We start from the raw sequence: 26,535 nt of genomic DNA, 5'->3' as shown, positions 1-26,535 counted from the left end.
GTCAACCATATTCTATTATTGCCCTTTTCTGTTCATATTTTTTAAGCAGTCGGGTTTTTCTTTTGTATATTTTTTTATTATTATAATTGCCATCCGAGGAAGTATCATTGTATTGCACATCAATATTAGATTCAAACTACATATCAGTTTTATATAAATTCATATACTTAGATTAGCTTAATAGTACATTACGATACAAGTGCGAAAAATAGGAAATTCGAAACGAGTGGCGATAAATTAAAACACGACCGAAGGGAGTGTTTTAAATCGACACGAGTTGCGAATTACCTATTCGCACATGTATCGTACAACGTTTTACAGTACATATGGCCCTTTAAATGTTCGACACAGTAACGTAATATGCTACTTCTCGCACTAGTGCTATAAAGTAGCCCCATATGTACTGTAAAATAATTTTTAACACACTTGCTCAAAACGGCATTTTTATTCCACCGATTTTTGGCGCATAATAGATATTAAACAAGCGTTCTTTTTCATTATATTATCCAACTGAGTTAAGAAGGTAACTGATTGCTAATAATATGTATGGAAACGGAGCTTTCTTAAATTGGTTGAGTAGATTTTACAACGTGCATTGGCGAGAGCCGGCATTCCGCCACCCGCAGGGGCCTGTCGGCCGCCGGCGGCGGAGCGCGGGGCGGCAGGCAGTATGACAGATGAAGACTTTTACTAACCGATTTAACAATTAAAATTTAATTACTATGAAAGTTTCTTTTTCCTCGCAAGTGTGTTGAAAAACGTCGTATGAAACGCGTGTGTATTGGTCATTTGATATGGAGGAGGCCTTTGCCCAAAACTGGGCGTCCAAACGAACATAGCATGGATTAACGAAACAAATACCTATTAAAAATGTCTATAGATAGTATAAATTAATGAAGGTAGAAACTGTAAAACGTTTGGAATAAAGAGCTTAATAATAAATTGGTCATTACACACAAAGCCGATGCTTTCTTATTGCGCGCTCGCTTGCAGCTTGCGCACACAATATCGCCTCGAGCGTAATAACGAACTTAGCACACTTGTATCACAATGTACTATTTTATTATAATTTAATATTATGAAAGAAATAAATCAAAATCTATTCTTATGACAGTTACATCAGTATAACAGTTACTTATATCATTATCATACCTAATAATATTTAAATTATTTCGTTTAAAGCGTTTTATTAAAATTATAGTAACGGATAGCGAAGTGCGGATGGTGTGAGAGAGCCAGAGATTGCGAAAACGAGAAAGGGAAAGAGAGGCGCGAAGTGGGGAATATTATATCATATATATGCCTTCTTCCGTCTGCACGCACTTAGTTCATAAACAACTTTTGCTATTTTAGCTTGTGCAGATCAGCAGATTAAATTGTTTCGTTAGTTTTGCATACTCCTTTAAAAATATAATAAAAATTGACTGCCGTCGAGTAAGTCAAGGGAAGGATGGTAGGTTTTTTGTACAATTTTGTGACCCTGCCACTTGCCATGGTTCGCTGAAATCGTCATATCTTTGGAATGGACACTTTTTAACAAGTTATTAATCTACTACATATATCTTAATGACGCGCTTGAGATTTTTTTTACTCTTGCCTTGAAGAGACCCAGATTGTACTCGTGCGGAAACACAGACTCGGGCAGGGCATTCCACTCCTTGGCAGTTCGCATAGGGAATGTTGAAGCAAAACGCTTCGTGCGTATTTGTGGAATACTTACCATAAAGCGAAGGCGGAGTGCAGCCATTAATGACAACACGAATCGATCGATCCCTCAGAAAGTCAAAAATCCAGTCACCCAGTCACAAAAACTAGGGGGTAGACCGAAGGACGGTAACTTGCTAATAAGGCCCTCGTGCCTCAAAAGCCTTCGATATATCTAGAGAGACAGCTAAAGCCTCTCCATTCTTTTCGATGGCCTAACTCCAGATGTGGGTGGCATACGCTAAAAGATTTCCAGTAGACCGGCCTCGGCGGAACCCGTACTGCTGGTCACTGAGCAGGTCGTTCGCTTCTAAGTATGCCAGGAGGCCCAGGAATCGGTTATTCAGTACACTTTCCATACTCTTACAGATTATGGAAGTGTCCATACTCTTACAGAGTATGGAAGTGACCGAAATCTGTCTATAGTTGGCAAAGTCAGCATTTTTTTACTATTCTAATGGGCTGTCCTGGACGCACGACTGTGTCAACTGGGATTATATTAACTTATGGTAATCTGCCGCGCTCAAGTAACTCTCTAAATCTCCTCTTGGGCTTCCCGAATAATTATTCTCGAATTGTATCTGGTCTAGGACTGGAGAACTGTCTCAGATAAGATTGGTTGTTGAATCACTAAAGTAATACTCGTACTACACATTATACAGGCAAAATATCTAGAGGATTTCTATTTTACCGAATGCATGGCATGTTCCAGCAGTCCATGACTGCGATGTGATTGAACGTTTCCCCTCAAATCCTAAGTAAGCATAGCGCTGTTGAATTCTGATGGCCGCCTTAGATTTGCAATAAGTTTATGAACGGCGATACCTACTGTGTTTATTTAGTGGTAGAGCATCCGAAATTTACAACAATATCGGTATTAACCTAATATCTTAATATAATAAAGGCCTGGGAGAAAAACTACATACCAACCAAACACCAATAAGAGCCTTAATGACTGATACGAGTATTCTAGTACGACGGGACGTTGCAATTTTTTATTTGTGCGAAGTTGTATATCCAGAAGGCCTGTGAAACGTCTCACTGCGGCCACTGCCGGCGGTGAGTTTCCCAATGCGCTGACCTGAATTTTCATTTTGTATGCTTCAACGCCCGCATTCAGGCAGCGTATTCATCTAACGGTGTGTTTAGTCGCTCGTTGGTGAAGGCTATGCTTTATTATTAACTTATTTTATTTTGCCTTAGTTAATTTAATTTGGAAAATCATATCAGAGAAGAGTTTATATGTAACACACGCTAGATATTCCACGATTTGCGCTCAAGGAATAACAATACATGCATTTATTACTTAGCCGTCAGATTTTAAAAGAGTCATAGCCACTCTTGCCCTGTCCTCGGATTTATCTCAATTGTATTCTAAGCCAGAATATTTTTGTATCTGATGGAATCCACCTGCGCATAAGTATTAATTTGAAAATATGCGATTGATAAAATAGCTTTGCTGCGTTTGTAAGAAATTTTTTTCTTCATAAATTCCGAGTTTCACGCAACCGAATAGATTTAGTTTAACAAAATTTGCGGGCACGTCTCCCGTACACAGGAGTTGACGGCTCGCCATTAGATACCCAGTGATTAATGACGACAGAAAAAAATCTAGGCGCTCACTCACTCTGCCCGTGAACAAATCACATCTCGGTCGCCGCCAGAATCCCAACTTGCACCTATACGACAAAACCGATTTATCGTGTTTGTACGCAAATGATTATTTGCTTAACGCATTTGAAATAAAGTTGGATTCATATTTTAGACGGGGACACTAGTGTAGAAAGGAATGCGGTCTATGGTAGAGAACTTAAACGCGGACGTAGATTTCTGATATTATATATTTTTTTCTTCAATCAGGAAAATTACAAATATAGACTACTCTTTATGGTTGCCACCTTTCGAATGCTCGTCTGCAGATCTTTATTCATTTGGTAGGGCGGTAGTTCTGAATACGAATCTATAACTGTAGATAATAGATATATGTAGATAATAAGAACAATAATAAGATGTATATTTATTCATTTATTAAATTTTCAGGGTTAGATACTTATTTACTTCAAGTTTGATAATAACCGCTTTGTTGGTTGGTTGCTGCTTAGCTTAGGCAGATCAAAACAACTTAGAAAAAGAAGCCTGTATTCGTTGTTATATGATAAAATTTATAATACTATTAATATTTCCGATACCGTTTAGCAAGGTACGCTCAATGCTGCTGGCACGCACAGGGAAACTACACACAGAACACTGGCTGAACCATACTGGATGCAGACAGGCAAAAGAAGCCATGCCTGGCATCAACGGAAAGCTCACAAGGGCGCTCCTGCAACTAGGGAAGGTCCGACTGAGTATGGTAACCAGTGTCATAACAGGTCATGGACTATTTAACAAACATCTTTTCACAACAGGTGTCACAGACAGTCCCCTATGCCGCGGATGCATGGAGACAGAAGAAACAGCCTCTCACGTGGTGCTGGAATGCAGCCGAGTGACTCCATACAGGGCTAAACATCTCGGATCCCCGAGAGACCTCCCCGAGGTCCTACTCAACATTAAAGGTTTGATAGGATTCCTCGAGGAGCTGGGCTGGCAGGACTAGCCCACCTCCACGTGTCACGCAAAATAGGCGCCAGTCGTCGAGTTGCGGAAAATCGCCCGTATACAATGCAATACTACGAGTATTAATATTAAATAAAAATATATTATAAATGTGTTTTTAGGGCAACCTTCCACTCTCCTGCCTATCTTTACCTACGGCACCCTAACATGGCCCCAGATGAAACTGAAAAATGCAGACTCATGGTTTGCCAGAGAGCAATGAAAAGCAGCATACTGGGTGTTCGTAGAACCGACTGTATTAGAAACACCGAACTGCGTTTCAAAACTGGCATTGTGAATGTGAGCATGAAGGCCGCTAAGCTGAAATTGGACTGGGCAGGGGCTAGACACATCTGCCGAATGCACCCCGAACGCTAGGCCAAATGAGCCACGGACTGGATCCCGCAGGATGTATCTCGGGGCAGAGGAAGACCCAAACGGAGAAGGCGGGATGACTTCGATGCATTCTGTATAGAGTGGCGGGAATATGCATTGGACAGGACCAAATAGCGGGAAAGAGGGGAGGCCTTTACCCAGCAGTTAGCACTCTAGGCACTTAAAGGTCTTTTTTTTCTAGCCTTTTAGGCTAGAAAAAAAAGACCTTTAAGTGCAGATGTATAAGGGATATTAATAATCATAATTCTTTTATATAGGAGTTTCCCAAACTTTAAAATCTGATTGATTAAAAAATTCAAGAACCGAATGAGGTTTCTCACATCATTTATACTAAAGTATGTTATGCGAGCATGGTACGTGACTCAGCCATTGCTTTACTCAACAAACAGCCTCTGATAATAAAATTATAAGCATAATAATGTACCTACAATCAAACATCTTTTAGAATTTTTAATTAAATAAAAAAACTAACCTTTTTAGGCTTGGGCTTTTTCCGCGTCGATACCCTTACTCCATCCGTCGATACTTCAATGGTCACTTTTCGCTTCTTTACACCCTTCGCTTTGAACTCGTACTGAAACAAAAAAAAAACAATGATTAATCACAATCTACAAGCACTTTAACTAGAAAAGAATTTCATACAGACATAAATATGTTTAATTTATGTTATAGTACTTATCTATATGTAGATCGTGTCATACACGAAGACGCGTGCCTTGGATCGTAATATCATGTCATTAAAGGTGATATTTGATAAACCGACGCGTTATCGTGGATGACACGAATATGTACTATGACTTCGACTTATTACCTATAATACATGCCATGCATGTATGTTAAAAAGGATTGTACCCCAAATATTTACGAACCACAAACTATGATCACAGTACTTTAATAAAGTAGGACTACTACTTGTAAGCTATCAGCAAAATTAGATTTTATTACATCACTCTCATCTCTTTTTTTAATATCCTGTCAAAGATTATCTAGTACTCCATTTTAGTAATAGGTTTTGTATGAAGCTATTTCAGTCTTTTACAATGAATAAATAAACGATAAAAGGGATGAGAAACGAATTTCGGGTAATTTGTTTGTTTAAAACATTGAACAGGGGCGCGGGCGTAGCTATAGCTAAAAAAAAAGATTTTTAAAATGGGCCTGTCCAAGTGGGCCGCCAAAATAATTGATGTTTCACGCTTAAATGTAGAGTGTGCCTAAAAGTCATATCGATGCCATTTTCACTTCAATTATAATTTATAATCAAGCTTCATGTGACTGCCTAATACACCAAATACACAAAAATATCAAAGAACACGGACAAGTGCGAGTTGCACTCGCGTTCCAAGGGTTCCCGTACATCGCGCAATTATTAATGTTTTCTTTTGGAAAAGAAACATGAGTGAAGCGTCTTGAAAACCCGAAGGGGTCGGCACAAAAATCAGATGAAATGCTCAAATACGGAACAATAGTACAAGTATCTAATCAATTACTAGTACAGTACAGGTATCATTGCAGCTGTGTGCCAAATAAAGCCTCGCCGCGTTTTTTTTTGTTAAGTCCGAGCCTCTCTCGGACACTTTGGGACTTCGGCCCTTGGTGTTCGGCTTTCGGCCTTCGCAATTAAGATAATTAGACCATTATTATTTGTTTAAGCACTAATCTCCCGCAGTTCGGACTTCGGCCTCGAATGTAGGCGTGCCTCTCCCGAACGTTTCGATCTTTCAGCCCTACGCAGAGCTCGGCTTTTAGTCTTCGCGTTTTAGATACTTGTGATATTTGCAGGAAGTATACACATGGCCAATTGTACTATTGTTCTGTGTTCAAACACAGAAACAAGGCTTTCAGTCGCGTATAGCCACGTCTCTTCGAGACGTTTCGGGCCTGCGTCCGTAAACGAACCGCGGCCGTCGGCTTTCGAAATAGCTGTCCTTACCACGTTTCACATAAACCATTGAGTCTGTGTCCCTAAAACAGCCTAATAACATTTTTTTTCTTAAGTCCGACTCACGTTTAACTGTAGATTTCTAATCTGTTTTCCTGTCATGTTTAGGTAAAGAACTATTTTGGGTATTCTTTTATTTTTAACCCAGTAGTTTGGGAGAGTAAGAGGGGTGGGGAATGGTAATTTTATGGCTTTTTTCGGGAATAACTTATGGGATGTTTATTTTAAAACTATAAACAAAATTTATTTGAGATCCTCACAATAAGTATGTAACATGATTAAGTTTGCAAAACTTTGTTATTTTTAATTTTCTCATTTACCCCCAAAGGTGCCCCATAAGTTCGAAATTCATTTACTAACTTAACTTTATAATACTAAATAACTTTTTTTATTTTTATTAAAAACTGACCGGCGATTGGCTCTAGTCACACCTGATGGAAAGTGAAGACAGGGCCTAAGATGGAGCTCACCGGTTCAGTAGTAGCCTATTCACTCTTACATATGTGTACCAAATTTCAACTTAATTGGTCCAGAAGTTTCGGAGCAAATTGGTTGTGACAGACGGGCAGACAGACAGACGCACGAGTAATCCTATAAGGGTTCCGTTTTTTCCTTTTGAGGTACGGAACCCTAAAAAGTGTAAAAAAAATCTGCAATGAAAATAGAGGTTAATCTCACTTATATTCAATAATCTCTCAGATTTTAAACCTACACGCAAAGCTAATAAGGAAACCTTACTTAAAAACAATAAATATATTGTTCAGTTTGATGCGTGTTCAAAGGTATATTCGTGTCCATAACTATATGGAACGACCATTTCCTTTAATAAACTTTTCTCGTAAGAAAATTTCTAAATACATAACCCTAAACCCTTTATCGTTGTTTTCATAAATTTGGAAAAATCATCTCAATTGCAACAATATATGTTCGTATCACCATCTCATGCGCCATGTAGGTACAACGTTATACTCTTACCCAACGAATAGCTAATACTATAATTTTAATATGTCTGTTGTCTTACTGATTCTAAACCACTACTACCATGTTTTGTCAATTTAAAGACGCTTAAAAACTCATATAATATAATATCTGCGCGATCAATTTTATTTAATAAAGAGCTATGTACTTCATTTTGTCAATATAATATTGTTAGCATTTAATTTGCATCATTGCTATAATTTGAAATCGGACCAGTCCCTGCTCTCGGTAAAATTCATACTACGTTAAGCCCGTAATTGAGATCGTTCCCATTTCATTTTTCACGTTTATAAATCAAATTAAGAGGTTCTTACATATTTTATTTAGCGTTTAGATATAATTATTTGTTTCATATGTCTATTGTCTTTTATGTAAAAAATAAGTAAGCGAGCATTGCTATTTAAAATAAGTGTTTCGTGAACAAAGTTTTGTACGGAAGACTATTAATTATTCTTGTAATACATGATTGCAAGCATTTTTGGATTTCTTGGTGACTTGCATAGGGTAGAAAATTTTGTATCAAAAATGTGGTATCACCAGCTTTAGTATTTTTATAAATGTGATCAATTTAAAGCCTTGTCATTTAAGAACTTGCTAGTTGCAGGCTATCCAATATAGTAACCAAGACGTATCACCCCACTCAATCGTATATTTATCACATGTCACATTTCTGCACACGCACCCTAATAGATGCACGTTGCACATTAAAACCGAATCGAAACCTAGGGAACCTAACTTAGCCCTTAGGGCCACTTGCGCCATCCAGGGTTAGCCACTAACTTTGGGTTAACCGGCTAAACCCGGAGTTACCAGTACAATGTGACCCGTTAACAAACAATTTTTCTGCTGCATATTGTTGATAATTTTCGCGAACGTGTGCGTATGTGTATCAAACCTAAAGGAGGGTATTTTGAAGATAATTTATTTTTTTAGTTAAATGATTAAATGATTGTATTTTTATTAATTGCAGTTTTGTAAAAGACGTTTAACGTAACGTAAGAAAAATAATCCTAAAATTTCTTTGTCAAGTTTGTCAAAGTATTTTTGGGGTAAACTGTATATTACGAGAAGTACGGTTTTTTTTTTTTTTTTATACTACGTCGGTGGCAAACAAGCATACGGCCTGCCTGATGGTAAGCAGTCTCCGTACCCTATGTACACCTGCAACTCCAGAGGAGTTACATGCGCGTTGCCGACCCTGACCCCACCCCCCTCGGTGAGCTCTGGCAACCTTACTCACCGGCAGGAACACAACACTATGAGTAGGGTCAAGTGTTATTTGGCTGCGGTTTTCTGTAAGGTGGAGGTACTTCCCCAGTTGGGCTCTGCTCTAGATCTGGAATGACATCTGCTGTGCTGTGCCCTACCACACAAGGCGAGATGACATTCACATTGCCCATACCTCTCTTTTGGACGTAGTTTAAGGACATACCCGGGGACATACGGTATTTGGTCAATATTTTTACGAAAATACTATATTTGCTTTGACATAGCAATTTGAGCACAGTTTGTAGACGTTACCTTAACAGTAAACCCGAAGATGTAAATTAACGCTGGTTAATGCAATACGCTAAAATATTCGGGGGAATAATACATACAAAGCTTATAATATTATATATAAGTAAATGTGAATTATATTCGCCAAGGTAGCATTAATTTGAAAAGCAACAGCGTCGCTCTGAAGTGGCCGGTGTGTTTAATGATTGGCTACAAAATAACACTACGTATCTGAAGCTCAAATTGTTATATTCTCCACCTGCGCGTCATTTTCCTCGATTACTGCGATCCACTGGGGCGATTTAAATGATTTATGATGTTTTCCGAGCTTATACGGTACTCCTATCAATCTTGCTTAGATTCGGCTGTTGTATACAACAAAAGAAAAACAAAAATCATATCTAATAAAGTCAAAATACTTTTTTGATTTTTACTAATGGTTCCGCATTCAGTGAACGTTAAAGAAGTAAATCGTCGCTTTTACAAGTATAGACAAGGAAATTACTTTAGAAAATTCCAGTATTCAATAGTATAAGAAATTATTAAGAAAACGTCACATAACCGGTCTGTTAAATAAAATACGTATAAGGGTCACTATTATTTTGAATAATAAAACATACGATTGAATTGACGATATAACAAAAAATAAAGTGGCTTTCAAATTTAATTCAATCAAAAATATCCATGCCCTAATGAACAATGAATGTACCATTTTCTACTATTTCATCACACTTGCTCCCGAGGGAGTTATGATTAGTTACTTATACTCGTCGACTTTAACGGTCGAATTAAGACTTCGTATACCAAACCATAATAGAATGCTTTTTCACGATGGGCTCCCGACTCAACTACAATATTCATTAAAGGTCAGAAACGCCCATGTGACACCCTTAAAATTGCAATATCCATAGACTACGAAGGCCGCTTAGCGTTGCTTTGTTAGTCTCCATAGGCTACATTTCTTTTAAAGCTGTTTAAGGTCATCCATTAATGACATGACATTTCGAGGTTTTTGACCCCTCCCCCTCCTTGTCACAATTGGTCAAATTTGGCATGTACATAGACGAAACTCTTAGCCCATTTTTGACTCCGGGAATTGGTCCACATGACTGATACTTATCTGACACATATCCTGACAATTATCCTTTTCCATAAAATACACCCCGCCTGCAGCTTTTAACCCTTAGCTAGGCCTGACATGTTTTTTTACTTTTGAATATTGATTACGGTAGATAATGTTGTACATATGTAGATACATCGTTTAAATTAACGGTTACAAAACAAATCACATTTTAAATAAGTACCTATATGAAACTGAAATTCAAACATATACAGGCCGTACGTTCAGAGAGCGGACTTTATTTTTTTTACCGCTTTTCAAAAATACGTGCCTGTCAAAAAATTTATTAGAAATCTTGAAGATATTTTCTAGGGACTCCAGGGATTCCAATCCTGAGTTTCTGACTTTCACTCGATAGAAAAATCAGGAACATAGGTCTTAAACGCATTTTGAAAATGTGTTACAATTTGTGCACAAAAGCTAAAAATATGAAAATTGCTTCTAAAAATGCGCAATTAAATATTTAGGAAACTCAGCGATTACTTTTTTTTTCAAAACTTCCAACAAATTAAAATTCAAAACCATGATAACCGCGATCCCGAGGACGCATATCTCACTCCTACGCTTAGTGAGAGTGATAAAAGAACACGAATCTGCGGAGCCTTAAATAAAATGTAAGGAAACAAATGCTACTATTTAAAACTTAAAAACGTCGGGGTGGTATTTTTTATCATAATATCCATATATTTTTAGTGCCCAATTTGTTGCGATAAACATGCTCATTATCTATATTAATAAAGTAGATATTTTTCGTGTTTGTGTGATGTATATGTGTCAAAATCTGTACAAGTACATGCTTCAATATTATTTTTGCTTCGTTCAAATGCCGTCTAAAAGGGCATCAAATTGACACCATCCATTTATTTTCACAATACTGACTTTATATTAAGATTTACTTAGATACTCGTCCTTCTCGAGCTTCTCCTTGGCCTATTTGATACGTTAAGACTGAGAACTGAGAAGGTGCTATTCGCGTCGTTATCTGCACGTTTATGTCTAAATATTGCCATGGTGACATCCTACATTTCATCAGACTGCACTAAAACCTTTAAGATATCGTTAATATGGTAGATTGAATCGCTTTTTAGTTACAAGCTTTAAGATAAGATATCATTTATTGCATAATTATAGGTAAAGGTCACATAATAGATATTTGGATAGAATAGCTCTAATTTGCCTGTCAGGTGTACAAGATTAACTATTTACAATGTTGTTATTCCCATATTTTTCCTTTTTAGCTACGTTTTACATAGAAACAAAAGATACAAATGCTAAAGCTGTAGAGAAATCTATATTGAAAAAGTCATTTATAGGTACTGCGATTAGGCAACTACTACTCGTTCACATTTATTTGTAGTACCACTATTCAAGAATGTCATGAACTCATGATAATAACAGCCGAAAACATTTATCATTGTAGTCAATTCAACTGTCGATAACGGTTTTCACTCCAGTCTCGTGAGCCAAATGATCAAGTAAGGATAGGAGTGGTCTTTCTCGGTGTACTCGTATTTACGAGCACACGACAACAAAATAAAATACATATAACATCCAATACTTCCTTTTAGATCTGCTCGTAAGTTTAACAATATTACATCTATCACATTGGCTAAATAACCGGAAAATTTATAAGTAAGTCTCCGGAATGGCGCGGTCATCAAATATTGACCGAACTGTCTTATGGCTCAATATCCGTAAGATATATTCGTTGAGATCAAGTATTGGAGCATTCTGCGGAATTGTATTTTATGATGATTACAAGTGTCTATAAGATGTTTTTTGGTGACAAAGAAACTTAATACAGCAAGCCACCCGCGAAATGTAGTTATTAGAAATCGTTCTATATGATTTATTATCTAGTTTTCTTTAGTTAGGTGCATATAAAATTCATCCAACCACGACCACGTAGTTATTTATTATTATCAAGGTGATATATTAGGAATATGAATATGCACGTAGTTGTCATTAAGTAACCTAATTGTTGGTAACAATATTTAATCGGTATCAACAAAGGTTACCGGTTAGAGGATATAAGGTCAATACGGGTAAGTGTGGCAATTGGTTATGTGTGGCTGGCCTAGCCGTCACATTGGGCCTGTTTACACATTGATTACTGTTTATTGCGACTTCATACATTTGCCAATAAACGCAAGTGGCAAGTGATCAAAGAGAACATGAAATAGAGGTAGATTGTCAAAGAAAACTTTGTAGCCGCAGTAAATTTACTCCCATTTTTCGACAACCTACTAAATTTTTAACCCCCGCCACGCTCAAGATTTCACTTTTCGAACCACGAGCATAGCGAGTTCAATTTCGGGAATCTTTCGCTTAAACAACACCTTTGCCCCCTTGTAAAACAAATATTATAAAACTGATGATTTTCCGATAACGATTCCGAACGTAATAAACCAATATAATATTGAGACTATTACTACTTACTCATTTCTGCGGATTGTACAGAGTGACGGTTGACGGTAATTACCTATATGGTATAAGTAGACTGTTTCATTCACGAACGCGTGCTCTGGTTCGTAATTAAATATTAAAGGTTAGATTTGACAAATCTGCGCGTCATGGTGAATGACACGCTCTATTAACAGTAAACGTCCCTATAATGTACGGTCACAGACTTGATCCATCTACGGCTCAAGCTTTGGTTCTCAATACCAACGGTATGAAATGTCTGATGTAAACTCTAAATGGCTCAATAATTAAGGTCCGTGACTATACGTTGCACCAACAATGAATAATAAACCACAAATCCCGTAAAATACGTATTTAACATCAGTTTATAAACACTCGTCATATTTTTAAATACTCGTACCACAAGCAAGCATAATAGAGCTGCTTAGGTTTGACTTTTTTCGGTCTATTCTAAAAGAAATCATATTTATAATACTGTCCATTACGGGAGAAAAATAAAACAAAGTTTAAATTTGTTAATTACGTTAAAACTTTTTGCAGTATCTTTTATTAAGCACGTCGAAAATATAAGATTCGAATTAGGACATTCAACTTAACTCTTTCTAACACACAAAGCGGTAGAAAAGTTACAGGTACCTATCAGTGAAAAATCAAAAATATTTTAAGTTTTTTCTAAAAGTTTCCATAATTGTTGCCGTTACCATAAGTATTTACTATATAAAAAATAAAAATTATTTAAGAGAAGCTTATGCTTGCCTTTTTCTAATGAATGATTATGTATATGATGAATATGTTGTCTTTCTGGAGCTGTTTTCTTTAAGTGCAGGAACTTTTTAAAAGTTAAGGAACATTTTAAATTCAATATTGCTGTTTCTTTGCTGCATTGTGAATATATTCATAGCTTTTATATTCCTGTATACATAGAGTAAATCTTATACCTTTAAACGAGCAATTCTTGTATATATATATTTCGGGGATCTCGGAAACGGCTCTAACGATTTCGATGAAATTTGCTATATAGGGGTTTTCGGGGGCGAAAAATCGATCTAGCTAGGTCTTATCTCTGGAAAAACGCGCATTTTTGAATTTCAATATGTTTTCCGTTTCCCAGATATTTTATTATTAAAATGCTAATAATGAAATACTTACGCGTACACGACGCATGGCTGCAACGATTTCAACGCGACTTGACGGCCGGGGCACATCCATGGTCCCAATGTACTGAAACAAAAGGAAAACTATAAGTATTATATTAAGGGTTAGAGTAGAGTCAAAGGCACATTAATTAACGGTGTGTTAAAGGTGTGTAATCTTGTAAATTTTACAGCTGATGTAAATGGCATTGTACGTTAGAAAACTTTAGTCAGACGTACAACATCTATACGACGGAGAAAGTTTGGTTATACCTAGTTAGTTTATCTTTATAACACTCTTAGGTAGGTATATTTTTTTTTGTAGGTATTTCTTAGCCAGTTTTTGTAGCGGAGAGACGATAATGAATGCACTCTTAAAATATGTTATCCGTGGTTGCCACTTTGACAGCTCCCTCTTGCCAAACCCACGACTAAACAGACGGGTGTGTTTTACAACAATACGATAATTCATTAAGAAGTTTCTTCCTACTCAAATAAATACCAAGTCTATTAGTGTTTTATTCAAGACACTACAGTTTTAGATGAAAAAAATATGTCATAGTCAGCGAACGAGCACAGCGTCATCGAGCGGTCATCGTTGCCCATGCGCATAAGCAACATCGAAGAACTCACTTATGCGTTGTAAAACCTTGAGTACCCTGAATACGTTCTTCTTGAAGAATCCCATATCGTAGCGCAATGGAAATATCTCATAAGGTAACTCATTCCAGATTCTGCACGTTCTGGAAAGAAGCGAGCGAGATGCCCGCTTATTTGGTGTGCCATGCATTTACGGCGAGAGATGCGGTGGTAAAAACAAGACGATGGCGCCAATTCAAAAATTTACTCAGTACATTCTCGACGATTATGAGGTTCCAAGCAGTCAGTTAGTTCGGGGTCGCCAACAATATGAACTTCTCAACGTTGGATAGAGTCAAGAGAGAGAAGCTGGTATTGCGGAGCACCAGATCAGAGATGAGAACAGTACTCCATAGGTCAAACCTGCGCTTTATATTAAAAAAACCTGCCGGTGATCTGTAATGAACTTTTGTTTGGTTCTGTTTTGCGAGTGAGCCTGTGAGCTGTTTTGGTTCCTACAGGCATGGCAAGGAGACCCTGAAGAACTTCCCTTGAACAACTTTAAGGAGGAACCAGAGAGTTCGGGAACCAGAGGACTGAATAACTAGTCTCTCGGCAATTCTCTATGTTGCACTTACACTATTTAAGATAAGAGTACTTAGAAAATAAATAAAGAACCATTATAATAAAATCAAAATACATCGACACGTGTGTCAGTTACATATTGACAAATATCATTCGTTTCGTTCATTCCATTCGTGCCAGCTTTCGTAAATCGACTTTATACACTTCAACTTATAAGCTTTAGCGCAATCCCGACCAAACGACTGCCGACACGGACTAGAATATCCACTGAAGTATAAGAAATCAACTTATTAGACTCAGTATTGCACCCTTGAAATAAACATATGTAGTTAAAAAAATATGTTGTATAACGATTAATCAATCTATTTGCATTGCTACGTGCCTCTACATAGTACATACACACGCATTCGTTAGAAGCACCTGTGAGCCACAATTACTTATGACATTGGTAACAATTTAGTTTCTAACTTTAGTTACAAGTGTTGGCTTGTAACCAAATATTAGTTTCAATAGTAATTGTTAGTGTTAGTAATATTTAGGTATTATTAATACACGCTGAGAACAAATCTATTTGTGCTGTGATAGATAACAAAGAGCTTTTACCGGCGGGCAAACGAAGCACGTAACAAAAAAAAGCAAATATGTATGTCATGTACAATATGTACATACGTGTCTCGTGTACCTAAGAATCTTTCACTACCAGACTGTGCTTGAGGGTCTGAACTTTTACATGAAATCACCTTCAGTAAAAACATCGGTAGTAAATATTTAAGGTCATGAATGTATTATAAAACCAAGGTCTGATGTGAAAAGTAGTTAAATAAAATGAAATAGTAGGTACCTTTACACTTAAGTAAGTTATTAACAAGATTCCAGCAAAGATTTATTGAAATTGTACAATTTGTACATTACTATAAAGGTCGGGCAACGATTGGTTGCAGGCCAAATAGATATACACGGTACTCGTAGGTTTAAACAGCTGAAAACTAATTACGAATCTACTATTTGTTATTATATCCCACAGGTAAAGGTACCTTACGGCGGTTGGTGCTTACGACGCGTATTCGTATAGGAGCGACGTGAATAACAGCGCGAGGGCCAGGCGCCAAAAGGTACCTTTTTCCGTGGAACGTCACATTTTATGGTTGAATGTCAAGACGTTGTGTCACAATTTGACGTTTAAAAGCAAAAGAAGGTAGCTTTACAGGCCTCGGTATGTAAGGCTGTATGAATTTTTTTTCTATATAACTAATTTGAACCTGCATTTTGAACATGAATTTGAAAATGGCTTTATTGACGTTTATATCTCCTACTAATTAGTGTATAGGGCATAAAGACAAGCGTGGTTTGGTGGATATCTGATGGAGACCAGAGGACCTATCGCAAAAATCTAAATTCGCAAATTGCGGGGATTTTTCTCTGTTAGTCTAATAAAGGCGTAATAAGAGTGGTAGAGAAAGATGCCCGTAAATTTGCGAACTTCGATTTTCTCGATTATAGCCCAGCGGCTGTAGAACGGTCGCATTTTTATCACTTGTCACTACGCCTGACACTTTCGCACTTAGATACGTGTTAGAACGTGACAGTGTAACAAATGTATACTTAATTCGAATATTGGCGTTTTAACGTAAAAATATGAATTGTATAATATATGTGTATCAGTAAGGTTTAATTATTTTATCGATTAGACAGAGCCAGGTAGTATAAACCGCGCGCGAGATACCGTCTCATTACTCTCGTGCCAAGTCTACTGATGCCTGGAAAATAGTCCATGATGAGTTAAACATAGGGGAACGTATAATTATTAAACTTATTATTGGACTTTACTTGAAGTTTCTTGTAACCATTAGCGTCTATTTATTTCGACTTTCGCTTAATTTCGATCCTTTTACACACTTTCAGCGGGCTACACAAGACAACAAAGCGCAGAAATACTGCTTGATTAAGGTTTCTGCTCTTAAGTTTAATCATATCTCTCTACTCGATTATTAAAAGTATATTAAATATATTCCATTTCAGATAGGATTAGACCGTCAGTTCATCCGAAGCATGAAATAACCTTCTTGAAAAAAACTGAAAAATGAAATCACGCCGACGAATTGATGAAGTATAAGATTAGTCAGCAGAAAAAATAGTTGTTTATAGACCAATATTTACGTCACATGACAAACAATAAGCCGTATATTTCTGAATTGTACATTTGAGTTCATAAATATGTACATTTCTTCACCTTAATCAATTGCAATATGGTACAATGCCTCAGGGGCCTGTTTTAGATTTAAGCTAGTTGTAGTAAACCTCTGTATATCCATGATGTATATTGTTATTGTAAATAAAAATAATAACATTGTAATAGCAAATAAAACCAACCATTGCAATAAGATGAAAGAAAAAATATAGAGCCGTTTCCGTAAAAATCAGTTTTAAGTGAAAACGCAATTTCCTAGTTAAAACTAGTTTTCCGTAACGCTCTGGTGAAAATTACAAGAGTTCCTTGTCCAATTCCTAAAACACACAATCAAGATATGACTCCGTTCCTTTTTAAAGACGGCCATGACAGCCGTACCTGCACAAACCATAAAAAGGTCAAATACGGCGTTTTCTGAACAAAATATACCAAGTACTTTTACTTATATATATATGTTGTATGCAGTTCATTTTCTGATACATTCGATCTATAAGTACGTTAGATATACTCGTACCTATAAGTACTTTTTTCAGTTAGCGTTGTTTATAACTATGAACTTCCAGGTCTATTGTTGCTTTTTGCTTTTTTTGCAGTACATCTTTTGTATTGCGACAAATTTATAAGAGTTTAATCTGTTTATAAGATTGTTTAGTTTATGAATAAACTAAAAAAAAAAAGATTTCCTTTAGGAGAATTAATCTTTGTGTTCCTATGATGTATTTATAAAGTGGCACTTCATAAATCCATCTTTGGGTCTTAAGGACCAATTCTGCCACAGGAAATCTTTTGTTCCCAACGATTCACGAAATTTTAACGAGCTACAAGTAGGAATACGAATAATTATTTTTTGCTAATGAATGCCGCGCCAGTACCTATGCGGTTTACTATAACACAAATCGCAAAGGCCTTAAAGTGATTTAAAACAATTTAGTCAACGCTTCCTTATGGGGGACTTATTGGGCGTTCGAAGGGGACATCAGGAAACATGGAGCTGTGCGAATCTAATAAAAGGGCAGTCACGCGCCACGAGTAATGTCCCCGCAATCGCACAATCAACCCGCCAATTTGGTGTAGGTCCAATGAAATGAAACAATCTTACTTGTTTCTCATAACACGGTCATGTAGGTATCCCAAATTATAACTCTCACGTCAGATGGGGACCATCCCTGTGACAGTTAATTTTTATATGCAGTAGCTGTGACGTGAAAATTGTAAAATATTTGTAGACATTTTTTAGAACTTTAGCAATTATTACCACAAACTTATTAAACGAGAAGTAGGTTTTAGTGGTATGAAATGATTCTGAAAGAAAATTTTAATGAACTCTTAACAACAGTTTAATTAATTTTTGATATTTTTCCAGCGGCAATATATTTTGTACATCGTGATCACTTGTGACAGTTCTGACGTCGCGTTATTAATACGCCTTGTTCCAGTTAGAACAAAAACCGACTTCAAAAATTACCAAAAGCGCCATACATGTACCTATAACATTTGAAGAGTTCCCTCGATTTCTCCAAGATCCCATCATCAGACCCCGACTTGGTGCCAACGGGACCATCTCGGGACTATACCCATTCGATTAAAAAAATATTTGAAAATCGGTTCACGATTCTCGGAGATATTGAGTAACATACATACAAAAAAAAAAACAGTCGAAATAAGAACCTCCTCCATTTTTGAAGTCGGTTAAAAATTGTGATACTGATTGCTTGTTGAATTAATTTATATGTAAAAATAAAAGTCGTCCATTTTTTATAAAACCTATAAATGTGTGTTCATTAAAACCTAAACTAACATCCTTTGGTTATATGGTCGTATCGAAAATACACGCTGTATTGTGCCACTCTCAACCAACTTCGATTGGAAATCAACCTTATCGACAACCTACAAAGTGGTAGCTTTTGATTGACAATGTCAAATATTTAGAAACGTATGTATTAAAAAAAACCATACTAGTTTTTTTCTATTAAGGCTTGATAGAAAAAAAAACTACTATGGTTTTTTTTGTCGTTGAGCTCAAAGAAACGAGACTTAAGGGAACTGTCATAGCAGCCATCATTCGACGCAAAAGGTTTATTACATGAATTTCATATTTATTTTACAATACTTATTATACTTTTATTTATTCGTATTCGTGGTTTTCACTTTTCAAATTAAGCGAACACTTTTGACAAATGACGCCGTCGTCATCGGTCAAGCAGATACTTGGTTTAATTTAGCCTACGCAGGAATTCTTGGAAAACATATATCTTAATTCTTAGATACCCATTTGTTTTATGTACTTTCATTGTTCTAGTTTGGGGTTTCGCTTGGCGTAGGAATTTACAATAAAGCCCTGTTCGGGCTATATCGTTTACAGTGTAATCCATATGCTCAGAAAATAAATTTACTTTACTAAGAGTTTTCTTATATTTTATTTGATAGCTATTTGAGTACGGATGGAATTCCATTATATTTACTAGTAAATTTTTACCGCAGTCAGGCTTCGGGTTAAGGAGGGTCACAAATCATCAGATGACGTTAGTGTTGTGTGTAGGAAAAGTAATGACCCTAGCGTAAAAGTGAATAATCAAGACAAAGTGTGGATAGTTTGCATTCCAAGCAGCTACAAGATGTTGATGCCTACAATAAGGCTATGATAACACATGTTGAATTTTATAAGAAAATCTAGTAAAATAGCATATGAGCAATTCATCATAATAATGTGGAATTGTGGATATTAAAATAAAAAAGGTATGAAAATGATAAAAAAATCAGGACTTGAAATTATCAAAATGTGAGTTTTTTAACTTTCTAAAAGATAAAAAATAATGATACCATTCTATTGCTTGCATTCTATTTAAAAAAAAAATTGTACATCATCTAAATACATAAACGCAATAATTTCACCGACAAAATTGCAATTTTCTTGTTCTTTATACTAAAATGGCTTTTCAGATGGACCGTGACGTCACGTTCACTAATCGTTTTGTTAGGAGCGTTTCGCGAGTGAAGTACGACTGTCGGACTTTGACCTATGGCTTCTGACTGTTGTATTACTTTAATACAATAAGTCCCATATAGATAGACATTTGAACCTAAGAATAAAACTTGATTGACTGATACTTTTAATAAAAAATTGTCATCAAGCGTATTCCTAATTTCAAAGACTAGCTATAAATCAAGTTATGATCGTATTGTAACGGCAATTTTCCAGCGCCGATGTCAGCGGTCTCTAACAGGTTCCCATGGGGCCAATTCAGCGGTTCGCGCTCGCTTCGACCCGGCCGCTCGTCAGTGGTCTCGTTATTTCAGCCTTGTTTAAATGACTTAAATCACAAAGAGGACTGGTTTAGTTGTTTACACATATATATCTTTTTAGGAAAACTGTTATTATGTGACGGATTTCATTTAAATTTGGCACACATATACGTGCCATAAACGCGCTACGATCCTCAAATGTATTTTAATCTGTCATTTTGGCTAGAAAAGTCTAAAATAAATAATTAACAAAATGAGGCATGTAAATAAAGTTTTATGAATAAGGAGGACAGTTATTATCCTGGAAAAGGACATTTTGTCTCTAAGAGTATACGGGCAGGTTAACGATTTGTACGCGAATGAAGTATCTAGCAACAGTTTACAACATCACGTTTAATAACCACTAAATCTCCAATCTAATACATAAATGATTACTGATCCCAAACGGTTACTTATGAAATACGTGCGATAAAAATAACTAGTAGAATGTATTCTACCTCAATAAACAACAAATCTATGGTTACTTCTCACCAATGCCCGAGTCCTTTACGAGCTAAATATATCACAAAACCTTCCTTAACGATGTTATTGCTATCAAACAACTTGCAGGCGCTACTTCAAACCTATCAAATGAGGATATTCAGCTTAGACGACTAAATATGATTGAACGTGTAAAACGAAGATGAAAGGTGATCATGATTACGAGACATGGAGGTATGTGGAAACTGTTGAAAGAAAATAGATTTTCTCCTGAGACTGCATACCGTGAGCAATTTCAGACGATTTCCGCCGAAAGGAAATGGGGTCCTATAATGTAATGTCGATTCGAGTTCGTGAAGATTGCTCTCCTTGAATGTGACAGGTCGACAAATACAAGTATACAGAATGGGTATTTTACTTGACTGTGTACATTGACAATGCTGGTCTAAATTTATAATTTTGTAACTTGAAGGTTATGTGGCCCACATATGGCCGTAGGCAGGTACAGGTAGGTGGGCTGGAGCTCAAATTTTACATACAACTTCACTGAAAAAAATAGATAGCCGAACTGGTTTTGTAACTTTACTAAATAACTAAACTACGGTTATAAGAAAATAAACTTTGCATAAATTTACAAACTTATTTTGTAGTGTATACCCAGTACCTGAACACTGATAGCCAAACACGGTTTTGTAACATATAACACATAGTTCGCAAGTCCCAATTTTTGTGTAAACAGTAACCAAAATTTTTGTTACAGTTATGCAAACATTTCTTTCAGTGTTCTTCCCCCCTAAAAATGTGCAATTTTATTTTTGAAGGAACTCGGCTATTACTTTTTTAAACTTACAACAAATTAAAATTCAAAAATCATCATATCCGCGGTCTCGAGCACGCACAATGCACATCAATCTCGCTTGCCCTCAGTGAGAATTAGAAAGTAGCCATCGTACACCCCTAAGGTTGCACGGGTCACTATGGCCGTCACCGTATGGGGTCACCGTAGCATAGGCTATGGTGACCTCTGACCATCAGGAGGGCCGTATTCTTATTTGCCACCGACATGGCAAATGATCCTCTCGGAACGTTGGCCATGTCATAAATAAAGGGTGGCTCAAAGTAAATAAGCCGAAACCATAGCCAGCGGATCGTATTATATACTTTATGCTCTTTGACAAAATTTGGTGAAGGTTTTATGAAGTCAGTTTAGCACGATTGATTGATTGGCGTAGTGGAAACCCTTTGAGTTTATGTTTCGCGTGCTTTTATTTCGGAATAAGTACATTACTAGGTATATAGATAAAAGACATAATACTTATCGAACCTTCTCTTATATTGGAGCAAGCTGACGGTTCCTTGGCAACGCTTGCAATCGGAAAGATGGAAAAGTAATTTTTCAACACACTTGCTCGTAACATAGAACTTATTGAACTGTTTTTAGTCTCAGAAGCCTAGATATTACACACGTGTGCTTTTTAGGATTTTTATAATATTATCCCACTTGTGCGGTACTGTTCGTAATCCGATCGAGTTAAGATTTGTCATGAATCGCTAATAATATGTATGGATTATGGATATACATCGGCTGGGTCGAGGCGCCAGCAGGCAGTATAACATATTTTACAGTACATATGGTGCTACTTTACCGCACTAGTGCAAAAATTAGCATATTACGTTACTGTGTCGAACATTTAAGGGGCCATATGTACTGTAACACGTTGTACGATACATGTGTGAATAGGTAATTCGCAACTCGTGTCGATTTAAAACACTCCCTTCGGTCGTGTTTTAATTTATCGCCACTCATTTCGAATTTCCTATTTCTCGCACTTGTATCGTAATGTACTATTAGACTTTTCCAAACTGTTTTAACAATTGAGATTTGATTAATATGAAAGTTTCTTTTTTTTCCTTGCAAGTGTGTTGAAAAACGTCGTATGAAACGCGTGTGCATTGCTCATAACACACATCAGCAGCACCATATCGCCTAAGTAGTGTGTGACGATCAACGTAGCACACTTGTATCACAATATACTATTACAGTAAGTACCTACTCACTAGTGCGGTAATGAGCGCTTACCGTGCTTATGTCGAATGTTTAAAGGGCCATACCTATAATATATGTACTATGTACTGTAAAACGTTCCGCACTTGTACCCTAAATAACTATATTAACACTGTGTGTATTATAAATGTTCTTTTTCTCGAAACAAACTTCCACTAGTATAAAAAAAAATCTTCATTATTTTAAAAGATTTTGTATGTGGTATATAACACAACGTATGCTTTGTGTAACCTACTTAATCTTGTTTACAAAATAACACTTCCAAACAAAGCTGGGACCAATCATTAGTATGTGAGAAAAGCATCGATAACTAACTACTTGATTGTGTCGATATAGGAAAGGAACTTCCCATTTGTCATTTAATTTCGACTCCAAAATTCCGATGTCTAATCATCACTATCCGATTTTTTGCAAAGACTAATGTCTTAGTCTCGAGAAAGAAAAATAATAACCATGTCTTATGCATTACATTTTTTTCATTTTCTGTAGCTGCTTATAAGGGTTCTGTGAATGCTGTGAATACGCTACTCGATATGCTAAAAATGTTTATAATTTACCTAAAAAAAGCTTTTCTTTTCTTTCTTTGATACCTATACTCTGGCAACTGGGACAAGCCAGCCTTGCCAGTAGAAAAAGGCGCCAAAATTGAAAAATGTAGGCGCAAAGGATCGATCTCCCGTAGAAATTTTAAATTTCGTGCCTTTTTCTCCATACAAAGTTCTCTTGCCATCAGAGTATGTTTTTATTGGATGCTCAAGTTTTTTACTTATTTTTGATTCGGTCCTTACTGAGATGACAACTGTTACAGAACTTGTATCCTAGATACTTTACCTAGGTATGCTAGATAAATAAGCTGCTTAAATTTAACCATTTTTGTCATTTAACTGAACTTAATCCTCTATCAATATTTGATATGTAACCCAATAAGGTATCGAGCACAAGCACGACTGATGACGAAAATCCATGGCTCCGAACACTCTTATCGCGACCGACACTCGCCTTACAAGCCTGTGAGAAATGATATTATACTCATAACCTTTAATATGAACGATCATAATATTATGAGACGAGAAGCAACGTGTGTATACTCCATTTTACCTTCTTCGGTAATAAAAAGGAACTGCGGAAGTTGTTAAAAGTAGGTACGGAATTGTATTCGAACCGGTTGTTACATATATCGTTTCCTTCTTACGAGACAATTTGTAGAATAAAAACTCAAGTCATTATAGTAGAAAAATATGAGGTAAGGTGGGGTAAGACGAACATACTTTATTTTGCTCAGGGCAAGACAAACAGTATCAGGATTCCATACACGTGTTTGTCTTGCCGCGGTGATAGTCTTACCCCGCCTTGCCTTACTAAATTCCATTTTATAAAACACATTTTAAATAAATCAGGGCAACATGTTTCTAACATATTTGATGTTCTGGAACATGACCTAAACATGTTTAACGGACTTGAAATCGTTTTTGGTCTCCGAAGCGTCCATTCAGATCATTTATTTTATAATAATGTAATGGATCATAAGCTAAAATGTATGTTTTACATAATTTTCGCTGTTTATAACGATTTTTCAATACAAGAAACTGGTAACGATTGAGATACTTATTGTTTGTTGTTTCCGCGACAACTAATTCTTGGTGCTCAATGAATTGATGTGGTCATACTGTAAATGATACTATCAGTAAGTAATTCTTTTCATTGCTGCTTAATTATACATCACCAATAATTTAACATTTTGTGATGAAACGTAGAGACCAAACGCCGATAAACAAATGCCGAAACTAGCTAGGGCAGGTTAAAGATAAGTTAGTTAGTTTTATTATTACGATTAATAAAAAAAGGCAAGTAAAAAATATTCATTATACTAATGTATTCTTTAATTAGTATTTTTTATATATTAAAGTACCTATTAATTTTACAAGCCTTGCGCAATAAATAAACATAATTACTAATAATATTTATTGTAATATCACATGCAGATGCAGTAATGACTACTCTGGTTGTTATGGTTACATTAACTGGTAACTTTTAGACAGAACAAAATGTCGTTTATATAATTAGCCGGGCCTTACGCTAACTCGGGGCTCGTTCGTCTTCATTTGTCGGGGTCTTTCGGGCCAAGGGAGCTGATGCTGCAAAAATGTTCGCAGTGAATAACACTTTACTCGGGATAACGCCTGTTTATTACCGGCCTAACATTCTTGAACTAATAACGTGAGGCTTTTTGTCGTGACTGTGCTCACATGAACAAAATTTTACATTATGCTTATCAAAAAAATTGACATCATTTTTTTTACTCCAGGTCTCTTCTATCATCGTGTCACTTTTTAACAAGTACGAGTATGTAAGTGTAGATAAAGTGAAATAACCGTGACCGACCTTACTGCTGGCGTAGTTTTGGTTTTGACACGACTTACTTATCTCGGTGGATTTCTTTGTTGGCACATCAGACGAAATCTTTATTTTTTATCCTTTAAGACTGTCGTTCACCGAAATAAGCGAAAATTACACACGAATGATTAAATAATTGATTAACTACCTATTCAAGTAGCTGTATGTTTGCAAATACATGTGTATCTGATTTTTTTTTAAAGTTTGAAGTATTTTGTAAATAAGGGAAATAAAAACCTTATTTAATTTGCCTTGATTTGCTTTGCATTGTCAAATTCTCATATTTTTAATTTAGTTGTTTTGTTCATTTTACAGTAAAACCAAGGCACTGTAAAACTACAAAATAAATTATAATACAAAGAATCAATACCTATAGGTATACATGAAAACAAAATAGGTACAAGTTAAACATTGTATTCGGGTGACGACGTTAACAGCGTGGATCCGTTGCGTCGTCTGAGTGCAACAATAAGCTTGAGAAGCGTGATTAAAGCTTTAATGAATATATTACAGCTTAAATTTATTGAAACTTATTAATATTATTGACGTTATTTCTTTGAACAGAGCCCCTAGTGTAAATTTATTCGATTTCGTAACGTAACGTACGCGTTTGCGTTAAGTCTCATTTAGTATGGAATTTAGAAACAGCGCGCCAAGCGGAACGTTTTGGAAACTCAAAATCCCATACAAAATGAAACTTTACGCAAACGCGTACGTCACGTTACGCTATCGAATAAATTTACACTAGGGGTACAGATAGTAACACAATGTCGCCCTGCAACTTTGAAAATTTAAACAGCTACTTTTACTTTACTTATTTTAAACTTCGTTCCAAGCCGCCCAGGACCGGAGTCAGTGGAAGAAAATGGTTCGAGCCCTACACCCCAGCAGGGGGTAACAGGATGAAAAGAAGAAGAAACTTCGTTCGACACTTACTTCCGTCGAAGTACAGAAAATGTAGACTTAAATCGACTGGGATATAAACCGTGGTTACCATTTTCATTGTTTATGAGCTCCCGATATTTCGACTTTATTGTGTAATGATTTATGTAATGATTCAGTACGAACCTTTTTCTATTATTTTCATTTATACAAATACATACATTTGTATACACCTACGACCGTAAGTTTTTATTAGGCTAGGATAAACGTAAGGGGTAAAGAAATATGAGAAAATGTAACTTCACAAATCACACTGTCTTGAAGTGG

The 26,535-nt window shown here is 36.2% G+C and overlaps 1 protein-coding gene across 2 annotated transcripts in view; it reads right to left on the bottom strand.

Moving 5' to 3' along the window:
* The window catches only part of LOC133534230 (carboxyl-terminal PDZ ligand of neuronal nitric oxide synthase protein), a 201,798-nt gene that overhangs the window by 64,321 nt on the left and 110,942 nt on the right, over positions 1–26,535 (bottom strand). For both annotated transcript variants that reach the window (XM_061873419.1, XM_061873492.1), the window contains exons 3-4: positions 13,809–13,880; positions 5,171–5,272 (exon numbers count right to left, since the gene is read on the bottom strand). In XM_061873419.1, coding sequence (XP_061729403.1) covers positions 5,171–5,272; positions 13,809–13,880 — 174 coding nt within the window. The remainder of the gene's footprint in view (positions 1–5,170; positions 5,273–13,808; positions 13,881–26,535) is intronic.

This window comes from Cydia pomonella, chromosome 1 (genome assembly GCF_033807575.1).
Source record: "Cydia pomonella isolate Wapato2018A chromosome 1, ilCydPomo1, whole genome shotgun sequence".
Classification (NCBI taxonomy): Eukaryota; Metazoa; Arthropoda; class Insecta; order Lepidoptera; family Tortricidae; genus Cydia; species Cydia pomonella.
The sequence above is the reverse complement of the archived record's forward strand: the minus strand, read 5'-3'. Positions and strand labels throughout refer to the sequence as shown.